Genomic DNA, 15,384 nt, shown 5'->3' with positions numbered 1-15,384 from the left:
TAGCCGCAAGGAACATGCGGCACATAAATATTAATAAATTAAGCTGTTCCTACTTGGTAAACGGTGTTTTATTGATAAAATCAGTGTTTTGATATTTATGAGTACAACGGGACATCAATCTAAACACTGTAATTTTATTTTAATATTATGTAGTATTAATAGGTGATGTTATGCAACAAAAACGTAGCTAAGTTGATGTGCGGTCGCCTGAACATAATAATACTTATGTACTGACTACCCCTTAGTAAAAAGTATGAGGGCCAAGTGATTATTTATTTCATTCTTAGAAAAAAGTGTACCTACTTACCTACCTATTAAGTCCTGAGTTATCTAGAGATTGTTTTCCCTAAATGATAAATTGCCATCATCTAAATTGTGATGCATAATATTTCGGGTTATAAAGAGTATCTCTAAAGCTAACATAATGAAACAAAAAGATCATTTAAAAATAAGATTTATTTTCTTATAAATTATCAAAAAGATCGAATCTTTTGAGCTCAGTTATATTTACAACTTAATCGCTCCAACATTCGCTGTACCCTAATGCGAGGTGTACATTGTAAACATAATTATTTACAATCAGGTTGTATTTACAAACGTAATAGCCTGTTCATCAAACTCATTGTAATGATTTGCAGTTATACAATCCAATTTGTCTTACAGTACTTAAACTAATTTAAATCGAAGCAGTCTATCAACTTATGAATGTATATTAAAATAATTTAAATGCTAAGCGATGGCCTTTTCTTCCGCACGCTCTTGCTGTTTTTCCCAAATATCGTGCCGATGACCTGTGAAAGACAATAGCTCGTTAAAAATGATTTTCAATTGTTTTAAAACATAAACAAGGTTTTTAAAGTTCACGTGTTATTAAGATTCCGGCGAAACAATAATAAAACTAATCATCAGTAAACAATAAAGGTTTCTTGGTTTTTCTAAATACTATTGTTAAATTCGATTAACTGAAGTAATTATAATATTAAAAACAATATTGTTTAATGAATTGAATGGACTACCAAACTATCGACATATCAACATGACCGCATGTGTCTTTAGCAGAGACACTCATAGTGCCGTTTCCATACTTTTGGATCTTCTGCTCAAAGCTAAATAGAGGAGGTTAAGTATGCGGCTAGTTAAATAAGAGAGAGAGCGATATACCTATAGCACTATCCCTGTGCAGTAAGGCCTGGTTTCCGCCAAAGCGGAGAGGAGAGGAGATTTCGTTATTTCCACAATCACCTCTGGGCTCAGCTTTGGATCGAAAATTTGATTGATTAGTCCTCTCCGCAATGGTGCAAACCGGCCTATGACAAGTGACAACACTAATGGTTAGCTTGGAGATAGAGTAGGCTGGCGATCTTGTACCTAGGCTAGAGTAGCGTAAGAGTAAGAGCTTGCGATGCGTGGAACGCTAGCACGGCGCCCGTGCACGACTTCGCCGCCGACATCTCGTAGAACTGTAACGGTTACCTTGGGGGGACAGTGGTGTCAAAGTCGAGCTGCAGGTCTGTTCATCATTAAAGCGACGACACAATCACCGACTGGCAGAAGCCAGATGAGAATATGCCCGAGCCATGAGCGCCAACTCGATGCCCGAAGCGGCCAGAATAGATACCATGGACCTGGATAGATATACCTTGTAGGCGGAGTACGCGGCGATCTTGTATCTGGGCTAGTGCAAAGCGAAGCATGGCACAAAGGGTGGTTGCCATGAAGATCTACTCTTCGTAGAACTGTAATTGTTACCTTGGAGACGGAGTAGGCGAGCTTGCGGCGCGGCGCCGGCAGTACGACTCCGCCGCCGACACCTCGTAGAACTGTAGTGGTTACCTTGGAGACGGAGTACGCGGCGATCTTGTGCCTGGGCTAGTGTAAAACGGAGCATGGCACAAAGTATAGGTATAATGGCAAAGAGTAACTATTGGTAGCCTTGAAGATCTACTCCTCGTAGAACTGTACCGGTTACCTTGGAGACAAGTAGGCGGCGAGCTGGTGCCGGGATGCAAGTAGAGACAGCAGATAATAGGATAGAGTACTGTAATGGTTACCTTGGAGACGGAGTAGGCGGCGAGCTTGCGGCGCGGCGCCCGCGCACGACTCCGCTACCGACACCTCGTAGAACTGTAACGGTTACCTTGGGGGGACAGTGGTGTCAAAATCGAGCTGCAGGTCAGTCCGTCGTTAAAGCGACGACACAATCACCGACTGGCAGAAGCCAGATGAGAATATGCCCGAGCCATGAGCCAGCTCGATGCCCGAATCGGCCAGAAAGGTCGATGGACCTGGTCGATGGAGACGAAGTACGCGGCGATCTTGTACCTGGACTAGTGCAAAGCGGAGCATGGCACAAAGGGTGGTTGCCATGGAGATCTACTCTTCGTAGAACTGTAATGGTTACCTTGGAGACGGAGTAGGCGGCGAGCTTGCGGCGCGGCGCGGGCAGCAGCAGCGCCAGCGCCCGCGCCTCTCGCAGCAGCGCGTGGAACGCCAGCGCGGCGCCCGCGCACGACTCCGCCGCCGACACCTCGTAGAACTGGCACCCGAACCGCAGCGACAACTCTTGGCCCTCTTCTGCGTGGACCTCCCTGGAAAACAACAGGCTGTAGATACAGGTATTTCTTCGCGTGTTATATCACATTTTTCCTGATGAAAGTGCAGTCAATGATTACTTCTTTAACCTCATTTCGCAGTTACCAACCTAACTCGGTTTACCTTCTGTCATTATGATAGTTTTATTATTTTTGTGATCAGTATGCGACCGGATTTTGCAACTAACCTTGGATGTCATTAATCATCTTTTCGAATGAGCTTCTTCTAAATACAGTATTCACCATCATCATCATTTCAGCCGCAGGACGTCCAGTGCTGAACATAGGCCTCCCCAAGAATACAGTATTGCACAGTTGCACTCTCTGAAAGAGTTTCTTCGTTGATAATTCTGTATGCCTACAATCCAGCTCAAAAACTTCGTTGTCTCTCACCTTGCGTGTTCGAGGTCTCGCTTGTTCCCCAAGAGTGTGATGGCCGCGCATCCCGGCAGCCTGGTTCTTTCCAGCAGCGACAGCAGTTCAGCCGCCGCTATGAATGACCGTCGTTCGCAGACCGAGTAGACCACAGCGAACGCGTCACCCCACCGCACGTGCTCTGCTAAGCATCCTCGGATCTGTGGACAATACTTTTGTGAACTTACCTTGAAATCAAAAACGTCCGTGGGGTTATAAAATACAGGGTGTACCAAAATATTGTGTCAAGCCGAAGCCCAAAGGTAAAGCATCATTAGGGCTACCCCAATCACCGCGACTTTTGATAGTTTTCGAATTATTATTTTTTTACAACATTCAAATTTTTTTATGTTTTTAGTGTTATGGATGTAAATCAGCTAGGCCTAGTATTCATCTAAAAATATTTAGAAAATCAGGCATGTACCTTAACTATTTGCGTCACAATAACCAAAAAAGTACCTAAGCATTGAAATTTAAAACAATCATTAACTCGAAAATTATCAAAAATCGCGGAACATACATGGGGGTGATTCGGGTAGCTCTACCTCTGGTCTTCGGCTTGACACTACTTTTTGGGACACCCTGTATAATTAAATTCTAGGCCTAATAAATCATTCACATTATTATTAGCTACCTAGTAGTAAAGTCTATGATATTATGCTAGAAATAGAATTACTAAATTAATAGATAGTCCAAAAGATAAGTAACCAGACGTGGCAATGAGCCGATGACCTAGAACCACAGTATAAATTCCTGGAATGATAAATGGCGGGGTAGATATTCAGTCTTTGAGCGGAAACTGGCCAATGAGGTTTAGTGTCCGAGATTTAGTAGAAGCTTCAATATTTATAAAAGTTCAACGTGCTCCAAAACACGGACAACCTTGGTTATTTTTTCAATTTCAATCAAAAAATTAATTTTAGTAATTATCTTCTGTAAAACAATTGACTCCCCAATCCCAATCAGAGGTAATTGACTCATAAAGTTAATACTATAAATTACATCGTCTCCCATAAAGTAACCACAATCCAAATTTATAAAATTACGACAGTTTCGAGAAACCCGGCCTATAAAAAATCGTAGTAATAAACTTAGTGGAGTTCGGTTATAATAAACTCACAAACCATCAAAACAAGTAATGCCCCGCGAGTGGCGAGCACATCTCGGTCATGCGATGCGTCCAATTCTCGATTGCGCAACGAACATCGATTCGTTTTGTTTTTGTTCCGTTACCGATTCGATTAATATGCCGTCATCGACATGGACGTTATCGGAACACGTTTAGGAGCGACTACTTCCCAAACAATGTTTTAACAATAACTTTTACATAACGATTCGTAAGTTCACAAGTGCGGCGCAGGAAAACAACGAATGCTGAGTCAAAGGTTAAGCTGTTATACAAGTAGACAATTAAACAGTATACCATTTTGCTTTGTTATAAGATTCAAAGAGCTGACTTGAGATTTGCATTCCAGATTTCCTGTTAATGTCTTTGGTAACTCGGTAAGTAACAGTTCTACATAATGTGCCTGTAATGTGATGTTACGATGCAAACATCTTGTATATTTATAAGTATCTACTATCAACATAGTTTATTGGCATGGATTGTCATAGTAACAATCAATGCCTCTCTTCAGGTTTAATCGCACGATTTGTAAAACGCTTCCTAAGGAAGAGGGATTTATCTCTGTATCAGGGTTTATTTAGTTCCTGTATAAAATTTAATACCTACTTAATTCCTACTTAGTTCAGTTTGGTGGACATTGCAAGCTTTAGTCAGATTTCCAAAAATTTACTTGCCACACCCGGGAATCGAACCAACTAAAATCTGTTAAAAATTACACCCTGTATTTTTATTGCATCGATCGTTAGGGTTAAGTGGGTTAAGTATAAGGATGAAATCCTTCTAAGAAACTTGATAAATCAAATGAAAGTAAAACCATGAAATCTTAAATTATTTTTATTATTTACAGAAAATTGTATGGTATGGTAGTGAATTTTCGAAAAAAAATCGGAAATCTTTGAATGCAGTTCTATTTCTTTTCAAAAATAAAGGAATGTTTTCTTTGAGTATATTTTTCTGTCTACAGTATTAAGAGTACTTTCCCTCCAGGTGGCATTACAAAATTCCACCCTGTATACATAGAGACCCCGCGATGGAATTTTATTTAATGCCTTTATGCCCGTCTTTAATCATGTGCATTATAAATCTGTAATCAGTCCGATTAAATAACTGCATGTAACGTATAATTGAATATGCAAACGCCAGCGTTAGTTTTCGCGTAGGATTCAGAGGCGCGGGCGGCGATGGCCCGATAAGCGGTACAAGCACCATAAACTGCGTCTAATTAAATTGTAGCGGACATCAGCCGCCTACCGACCGCGGGCAGATTAACATCTCCATTGTTCGGTAAATTAAGTTTGGCCCTGTCTATAGCTTCATTTGCCACTGCCGTACATCTCTAAAGTTCATGTACACTTTAGTATTCTTATTTGATCCAAAAAATATTTTTCGTTCAAGCTGCCGATTTGATTTGCCCTACAGGTCAAAATTTTGTTCCTTTGACTTCTTCTTCTTGACGTGTCGACAACAAACTTACACAGTGTCAGTCCAAAACACGACTGGGGCGTTATCAGTAGTCTTCATTAAAACTTTAACTTATGGAATTCAAAATTGACGGTTCCTTCTTTAAATATTTGATCCTGAAGCCCTACAGCAAATTCAAATAACTGTTAATTTAACTTTCGATCGTTTTGATTTAGGTACCTTATCCAAATCTGTATTTTTTTTTAATCTGTAACTCATGCTACAAGGACACGCATAAAGTTTATTTACATTTAGGAATTTCGTAATAAAAATTACACTTTTTAGATCGTTTTAAGAACCATCAGAGATATCTTCAACCTCGTGAGGTCACTAACTGTGTTTTTGCTCCTGATGGAAACACGATAACCGCGTATCGCGATAACACCAATGCACTATCGAAAAATTATGCAGCTCGCATTTTAATAGCTTCAAGCGCTGTAATCGCTAAATGATTGAATTGATCAAGATTATCATCGGTTGAGTACTTTAGGCCTTTTGAATTGTTAGGATGAAAATTTTAAAAGTGCTTTACACGTACTATGTAGTTAAAACATCCAGCAATATAATTTTGTACTTGCTGCAAGATCAATCGCAAAATATTATTTTGAAAACTGGTTTGGAGCGCAAAGTTGACATTATTCTGACCTTGTTTCGAGCTTCTAAATTACTTAGTGATCAAACAAAAATGAATCAAAAGGTCTTATCACCATCAGTTGTCCAGTACCTAAGAGTGGTTTTGGCATTCTGTCATTGTTCAATTCCCAACCTTTTTGTCTCCCATAACTTTTCTGTAAGTATGCTTACGCCTTTATACAGAGTTAATAAAGTATAATCCTGAAAGAACTAATGCACATAGCCTTAATTAGACTACTTTAGTGGCCTCCGGAACAATCGAGCACAAATCCTTCTTGGGCCGGGGATATCTCCGTTGCTATCACCAATAGATTGGCGTTAGAGAGCGGGAAGGAAACGCTAACAAGTTACACGATAGTTGAATAAGGGTGGTATGGTATGCCACTGATCCTTTGTCCAATGTCTTGGTCCAAAGTTGGATCAATTTTTATGGAAATATAGAGTTGCTAGATAAAAACTACAGACATATTTTTTCGTTATCGTTTTAGTTAATTTTTTTACGCAGGTCGGGTTTTTTTTATAAAATCTAATATTTTCGAAGCATGATTATCAAATCATTGAAAATAGGCATTTTGGAAAATCTCACGTGAGATTAGGGGGTGGGGGAGGGAGTCTGGCAAAATCTCATGAAATCTCACCAAGGGGGGCGGGGGGGTTAAAAAATAGCCAGAATTGTCTCACGTAATTAATGGACGCCCCCTTACCTTGAGATGATGATTGTTGGGATTGTAACAAAATTTACCTAAAATATTTTGTATTGCCTTTCTGAATTCCAATCCATTAAGAAGTAAATAAAAATCACAAACTAAATGATAAAAGTAGGTAAGAAGGCAGAGTCGGCTGCCGGCCTATCACTTCCACAAAAAGGGAGCAAAAGCAATTTACTGCAGGAAAACAAGCTCAAAACTAATAATTTCATCCTACTGAAGCATTATTCAACGTCATCTGTTTAATGTTCGCTGTTCTATCGAACAAATAACTCCAGTAAAGTAGTGCTTACAATGTTATTAGGGTAGCCAGGCCAAGCTAAGGATAGATATTGCATTTGTAAATGCGTCTGAGCCGAGTTGATTTCCTTTGGGTTCTGGTAGTTAGTGCACCTGTAAAGGTGCAGTACTTTTCATATGGCATAAGAAAGTTAAGAATAGGTGTATTCTGTTACGTACTAAAGATTAATAGAGAAGTTAAATCGTTCTTCCTTAATCTTCTACGTTGGTGTCAAACTTAAGGTAATTTGACTATACTTACTTACTACTTACGAGTATACATTTGTTTTATAAATGTTTTTATTTTATGCGTGTTCCGTATACCAGTCTCAGGTTTCTATATTTGTCTACCTATGAAAATTTAAAAAAATCGCCCTGAATCTAGGTAGTTTTATAAGTATATAGGTAAGTATACAACCCTTTCAGCAACCTTAACAATAGAAATGTCTATTAAAATCCAACTTACCGCGCAGTTAGAAGTGTCTAGTATTTCAACCTCGGAGACAGCGCCGTCGAACGCCACTCGGTGCTGATAGAGGAAGTCTGGAACAATCATATACCGTTAGGGAGCTGGAGATAGAACAAGAATTTGACGATTGTACAATCACAAGTATAGTCGAGAGCACATAAGGCAACAAACGCACTTATTGCAACTACATTAACAACAAGTAAAGCTCACTTGCCTTCGTGATTTGCAATCTGAATCTATACTATATGTATAGCCAATATAGCTATAGCCAATGAGCTTTTGTCAAGTCACGATGTTTCCATTTATAAGCCGTTGTCTTTACATATAGAAATCTAAATAATATACATATAACTCAAAGGTGACTGACTGACTGACTGACATAGTGATCTATCAACGCACAGCCCAAACCACTGGACAGATCGGGCTGAAATTTGGCATGCAGGTCGATGTTATGACGTAGGCATCCGCTAAGACAGGATTTTAGAAACTCCACCCCTAAGGGGGTATAAAGGGATCCACGCGTACGAAGTCGCAGGCGGCCGTTAGTTTTCTTATAAGACTATCATGTCAAGCCAAATTTGAGCCAAGAAAAGAGGACTGGCGGCGCAGCGGTCATTTGTCATATTTCTGAACCATTTGGAAGTGGAAGAGAAGTCAAATCAACTCTCTCAAAAGACACCTACCCAAGATCTTAATTCTTTTGTTTTGGCGAGGTCGTATTCTTATTACTTAATTATTGAACTTGGGTCCCATTTTACATTAATTTTTAAATGGTAATACATACATGTAGACGAAGAGTTATTTATAGATAAAAAAAAAGCTTTCGTTCATTAAGAAAGCTTTTCGTGTGAAAGTTTACGTCGAAATTAACATGGTTCTGATAATTTATTAGCGCTTCACTAAGCCGAGATCGCGTCTATACCTACGACAAGAATGGATGCAATTTTAACATTCATAAAAGGTTTTAAAAGAATTTATATGAAGGTGCACTTACGCAAACTCGTTAATGGGTTGATGGGAAAGTTTTAGCAGGTGTTAGTATTTATTGATAGAAAAAAACTCAAATGTTACAGAAACTATTGATAAACAAATTTTTTTTCTTCATACTTTTAGGATAAAACACCTTGGTAATGAGGTTTTATTATACTGCTTAGCCGACATGTATTCTGTTTAACTTACATGCAACTGCCAAACTCAAAAACCAAATTATTCTTATCGCACTGTTTTATTACCAAGGTTGTTAGTTAGTTTTTTGCCTCATCCACCTGGGAATCAAACCCAGAACAGAAGTATTTTGATCTAACATTGATGTTACTGTATTTTATTTTTAACGTATAGGTTCTTGCACTGTAAAGTTAGCTATTGTAGTTAAGGCCGGGTAGCAGAGAAAATGGCGAAAATGAGGTTTTCATTTTTCATTTTTGAGGTAGTACTAAACAGTAAAATTAAAGGCTAAGATTTTTATTGGGCATAGTTGAGGATATTTTCTAGGGCTATTAACGGATGGAAACACGATTTGATGAAGTTGACTCGATAGAATATATTCCCAAAATTACCTCTATTCGTTTTCTATTTATGGTTTTATTTTTAAAATAAGCGATTTGAGATTCTAAATCTTTTACTAAACTAAAGTTCAGAAATAACTTGAGGGCTTTTAACGGATGAAATTTTTATATTGCGTTTTATTTAGTTACTATGTTAAAAAATGTGGAAAAAATCGTCCATGACGGCTTGAACAATTCAATCAGTCGCGCGGTGGCGCTTACGGAGGACGGACGCGTGTCAGTTTTTTGGCCGTGACAGTTCGCGATTTGTCAATATTTTTGACAATGATGACTTTGATGAGTCACAGTATAATAATATCAGTGTTACTGGAGAAAGCTTAAATTTTTGATAATTAAGAATTATCAATTTTGTCTACCTATTGAAATTTAAATCGTTCGCATCCTTTTAAACGAAGACTACTCATGATACATAGTACATTCCTCAAAAATGAGACAAAACCAATGAGTTAAAATTACATTTTAATAGTACCTACATACAATCGTCTTACACTCTTTAGAAGAGCACACTGACACAAATAAATAATAAAAAATACTATCTAAGGTCTGTAGCTAAAGGTCTAAGCTGTAAGATAGAAGAATCTTCTAGCCAAAAAAATGGCAGATGCAGCAGATGTTAACGGATTTAAAACTGGAGTTCATATGACTCCTTGTAGACTTGAGTCTCTAGAGCGTCCCTTCCTCCACCATGCGTAAGAATGTTTCAAAAATACTGTCTAAGGTCTGTTGCTAAAGGTCTAAGCTGCAAGATGGAAGAATCTTCTACCCAAAAAGATGGCAGATGCAGCAGATGTCAACGGATTTAAAACTGGAGTTCATATGACTCCTTGTAGACTTGAGTGTCTAGAGCGTCCCTTCCTCCACCATGCGTAAGAATTTTCAAAAAAATACTGTCTAAGGTCTGTAGCTAAAGGTCTACGCTGCAAGATGGAAGAATCTTCTATCCAAAAAGATGGCAGATGCAGCAGATGTCAACGGATTTAAAACTGGAGTTGATGTGACTCCTTGTAGACTTGAGTGTCTAGAGCGTCCCTTCCTCCACCATGCGTAAGAATTTTCACAAAAATACTGTCTAAGGTCTGTAGCTAAAGGTCTAAGCCGTAAGATAGAAGAATCTTATAGCCAAAAACATGGCAGATGCAGCAGATATCAACGGATTTAAAACTGGAGTTCATGTGTATCCTTGTAGTTTTGAGTCTCTAGAGCAGTGGTTCTTAACCTTCTTAAGTCATGAGGGACCATTTTACCAAATTTCTGTCTTGTCAGGGACCACCTCATAATCGGTCAACACCAGTTTGACTGCAAAAATCAGTTAAAAGTGGTTTTGACCAAGGTGTGCAAGTGCACATCGTGGACCACTTGGAATGCCTCCAGGGACCACCAGTGGTCCGCGGACCACCGGTTAAGAACCACTGCTCTAGAGCGTCCCTTCCTCCACCATGCGTAAGAATGTTTCAAAAATACTGTCTAAGGTCTGTAGCTAAAGGTCTAAGCTGCAAGTTAAAAGAATCTTCTAGCCAATAACTTTAAAACTATAATTTGAACGAATTTTGCTATTAGTGGACAAATTTCTGCTCACGATGGACTAATTATCTGCTATACTCTCGACTCTAAAGCACAACATTTATAAAAATTTTGCTGCGGTAATGCACTCCATGTAACAGTGTGTGATGCTCATTGCTCATAGTGATTTTCGATACAGAGCCCCGTACATACGTTATACATAAATTATTATGGAAAGAAAACACCCAGACCAATACAAACAAATATTTATGCAATTTTAGTATATTTTTATTTATTAATAAACAAAAAGACTGAACAAAATTGATGCGTGTACTGATTAATGTAATTAACCACATGCAAAGCTTTGTGAATTGCAACAACTATAATTTATTATCCAAGCTCTAAATAATCGCTACTACGAGTAACTATCATAAAATGTTTTTCAAATCGCTCAAACTCCCGAGGATCTACCGATAGGTCGGGTGACGTAATCTTGAAATTCTTTTAGCCGGCGCGGAACTTCCGGAAGGTCGGGTGACGCCATGCCTCTTTGAACCGTGTTTACTTTGGCAGTTATATTCTATATTTATTCGATTCTAAAATATATTCCCAAAAATTTTGAAAGTTGTTTTAATTTGTATCACTTGGATATGATTTGTATTAGAAAGTGCTGTGAGTGTGACGCTTGAACGGAAGGAAGTCAACCTAACCTAACCAACTGCGTATTTCTAAACTGCGTATTTCTATACTGTGTAGCCGCGAGAGCTCTTTGGCGCGCTGTCTTCGGCGAAGTATTGCGCGCGCAGATTTTGACATCGCGAAATACCTACTTTAGCAGAAATACCAAGCCTTAACTATATAAAATATTAAACAGCAGCTTCCTTCCGACCTTAACCGCTTGCGTCAACGCGCAGTTAATTGGAACCGCGAGTCATAGTAAATATCTTTGTTAACGCGACTGACGTTAATGTTCCGACAGATATATGACCAGCTCCGGCTCCGATCAACGGTATATTATTATGTTGAGACAATAATATTATTTAAATCGAATTTAAGAAATAACAGTTCAGTTGTTGTATTTCATAAAACTTTCAATAGAGGCTTTTAGGGAAACTCAATTCACAAGACCTTTTTTAGTACAAAAATCTCGGTCAATATTACAATAACAATGAACAATTGAGTCCATTACAACCAAAACCTACTACTAGCACCACATATGCCTCTTTACCATCTCTAACCAACGCAAACGGTCTTACGAAAAAAGGCGAATATGTAAAAAAAAATTGTAACAAATTAAATGTCACTTACCGCCAGTGGAACTATATTCGCCAATGTATCGTTTCGTGAGGTATCGGACAACGACCGCTGAAACAAAGAAACAAGGACGTTAAAACTTCTTACTTAAAAAATACACGAGTTGCATCACAATCGAGTTAACGTCAATCGATCAAAAGTATCGAGATAGCGTCTAAACTAATTGATTCGGCTAGGATAGCTGACAAAGATCAAGGTCATCGAAATACAGACATCAATTAAAGGGTCACTCCTCCCGACTTTCTACGGCAAAGTTTGATTGGACTTCGTGGGACCTCGGAATGCCCATCTAAGGGCTGGTACAATACAAACAGTTATCAACAGTGACAAGGCAAGTTGGGTGAATAGTTGGACATGCTACCGATAAATAGACTGTGGAGAATCCTGCCGGCGTGAAAGGAACGAGAGTCTATTCAAAAACGTGATTGCTGGCTGATGACCGAGCCTTGTCCGTGAAATCAAAAGGACCCTTTAGGTACATTTTGTTACAAAATCACTCTTATTTCAACTACATAAGAATGCAGAGTTTAACTTGGTGTGCCGTTGTCCGTACGTGAGAAAAAGGATGTGATGAATGCGCTTTCCATGCGTAACCATCATCAAAAAGTAATGGAGGTTGATATTCAAATAATGACTTGTAACTTGCAGGATCAGAAAAGAAATTATGATTCGTAACCCATTAAAATTTTTGAATGGGAAGGATAATATTTGGATCATGATCACACGAAGATCAACTATGGAGGTCTAAACAAATAGGCATCATTATAGGTTTTGATTCGTCACGTTACCTTTACTTTTTGTGTCTAAATTATACACGTAGCGAAAGCGATCATAATTTTAAATTACCTTATTTAGTTTAAGTATAATATCTGGACAATATTATATAGTAGATAGAGCAAACAAAATGATAAGTAATAAAAATAATATTCATCTTCACACTTTAATCACACTTCGATCTTACATTGATTACAGACAAAAGATGACAAAAAACTCCCATTACTCGATGATCAATTTCCTCACGTGTAAACTGGCTTACACAGTCGACGGCACTTCAGGCTGCGCATTCTTGTTGGAAAATGGACCCTGTTACAATACCATAAGGGGCTACTGCTTAGCTTAATATACCGTCTTTGTACCACGAAAATTACAATAGCGATTCTCGTTATTATAGCATCAATAATGCATGCGTCATAATAACTGTACATCGGTGGATCATTAACGATACTTCCCAAAATAACCGATGTCCCAATTTAGTCATAAACTGTTTTTAAGGTTAACCGACTCGTCCGACTCGCTTTACTAGTTGGAGCGAGCCTGGTCAAACTGTGCAGGAGCACATCATCATCATTTAACCTAAACCATCCTCGTTATCAGGAGATAACGAGGATGGTTTAGGTTAAATGATCACCCTGAGGGAGAACCATAGTGAGAGGAGTCTACCTTAATAATGATAAAACCGTCAAGCTGATAGCCATTGAAATTAAGTGGCTATTTTTAAAACATGCAAACTCATACTTGAATGCCGACTGACTGTTATTAGAAGAAATGTGTCTCTTCGATAAATAACCGTTTTAAATTAAAATCAAGCACATTTCATTTTATGACATCAATATTAGTTTGAAATGTTTTTTATTCAACTTTATTTAGATCTATCTGATAATTTTAGCTCTAGCTTAAAGCTCTACTAGCTATTAAGTTCCTACGAGAAGTTGGGGCAGGAAAGTTCTTGAGTGGCGACCACGAGCCGGAAGACGTAGCGTGGGCAGGCCTTCCACTAAGTGGACCGACGATCTGGTGAAGGTTGCGGGAGGCGCCTGGATGCGAGCGGCGCAGGACCGGTCTTTGTGGGGGAGACCTTTGTCCAGCAGTGGACGTCTTTCGGCTGAAACGAACGAACGAAAGAGAGCTAAATAAGTAGAGTAACCTACGAAAAGCGTTTTAATTACTAACTTTTACAGTTCTACGTAAAAAATAACTTACAGATTTCTCGTTTGTATATTTTAATTTGGTTGTGGATAATGATAAATAGAGTTTCAAATCATGTAGGCGCAATCCCTAAGGAGTTATCGCCGCTACCATATTGGTCGCGTCCCAGCCCAACCAAATGGGTTGCATTGCATTGCACAATCGTACTAACACAACTGATGCTGGCACAGTAGGTGTGGTCCAAATCAAAAGTAGGGAAAAGGATCCAATGCACTTAAAATAGGTAGGTATTAACCTACAGTTCACGGTAACTCTTGTGTTCGACTTAGGGAGCCTTCATAGGCTCTATACGGTACCTCTTTCCTATTTGTTGAATGGAGTCTCTATCCACACCAATCAAATTAAATAATTATGAACACAAGACGAGAAAAACCTGAAAAGACCCGATAAGTATGTACACTAGTAACTTTTTTACTAAAGTCCAGTCCATCTGGAAACTCACTAAGTTCAATACGTTCGAAGGCTTTAGAAATATAATATTTAGTTTTAGAATTTTTAATGATAAAAAATATTTTGTCTAAAAATTTTCCCATAAAAATAAGAATAATTCTGTACCCCCAGTGAAAAGGGATCTAACTCGACTTAGATCAAAATCGACTTTATAACATAATGTGAATCTCTGAAAAATTAGCTATTTTTGTATCTAATCGGTATGTTTCTACGACGTATAGAAAAGAAAATAATTTTGTGACAAATGATACAAGTAAGGCTTTGTGAACTTTTCTTTCGTGTATATTGATACATGTCTACTTTTAACAAAGTGTACCGGAGGCTTCTTTCACTTTTTTATTGTGTCAAGAGGTATGACTCGTGTTACTACTTTTTACACGATTGAAATTGTTCAGATTGAATTTGTGATTAACAATATAAGATGACGTGTAAAATGTTATAAGTTACTTAGATCAAACACATTTGAAAATCGCAACTAATAATTTGGTTAATTATTTGGTGTAAAATGATACAATTTAGCCCAAACGTCAGATTAAAGGAAAAAATAATGTCGTAGTTTATAAATCAAACAACTTTAGTTAATAGTTTTAATAAATCTACTAGTAAAACATATAATTGAATTCATAGTGCCTAACGTTGTCAATAAAAGTACTTAATAAGTGCATTATCGAATTTACAAGAGCTCCAACTACCAGAAATCTTTATAAACAAAACTCATCACCTTTGACAACAAATTGAACTGGGCGAGTCATGTCGAGAACAAAATAAAAATGGCCTGTATAGCATTCCATCAGTGCAAGAGACTCATTGTATGGCCCTCTTACACATATTATTATGGATCACTTGTGTGGTGGCACAGAACACAACTATCCACAGCAAGATTAAAACT

The 15,384-nt window shown here is 38.2% G+C and overlaps 1 protein-coding gene across 1 annotated transcript in view; it reads right to left on the bottom strand.

Annotated features, from left to right (window-relative positions):
* Positions 1–438: 438 nt before the first annotated feature.
* LOC135073848 (ras-related and estrogen-regulated growth inhibitor-like protein) overlaps positions 439–15,384 on the bottom strand; it is a 35,804-nt gene continuing 20,858 nt past the window's right edge. Inside the window, exons 2-6 of the mRNA XM_063968065.1 lie at positions 12,054–12,110; positions 7,678–7,754; positions 2,985–3,166; positions 2,402–2,588; positions 439–791 (exon numbers count right to left, since the gene is read on the bottom strand). Coding sequence (XP_063824135.1) covers positions 723–791; positions 2,402–2,588; positions 2,985–3,166; positions 7,678–7,754; positions 12,054–12,110 — 572 coding nt within the window. The 3' untranslated portion in view covers positions 439–722. The remainder of the gene's footprint in view (positions 792–2,401; positions 2,589–2,984; positions 3,167–7,677; positions 7,755–12,053; positions 12,111–15,384) is intronic.

This window comes from Ostrinia nubilalis, chromosome 8 (assembly GCF_963855985.1).
Source record: "Ostrinia nubilalis chromosome 8, ilOstNubi1.1, whole genome shotgun sequence".
NCBI lineage: Eukaryota > Metazoa > Arthropoda > Insecta > Lepidoptera > Crambidae > Ostrinia > Ostrinia nubilalis.
Note: the sequence above shows the minus strand (reverse complement) of the source record. Positions and strands in the feature narration are given on the sequence as shown.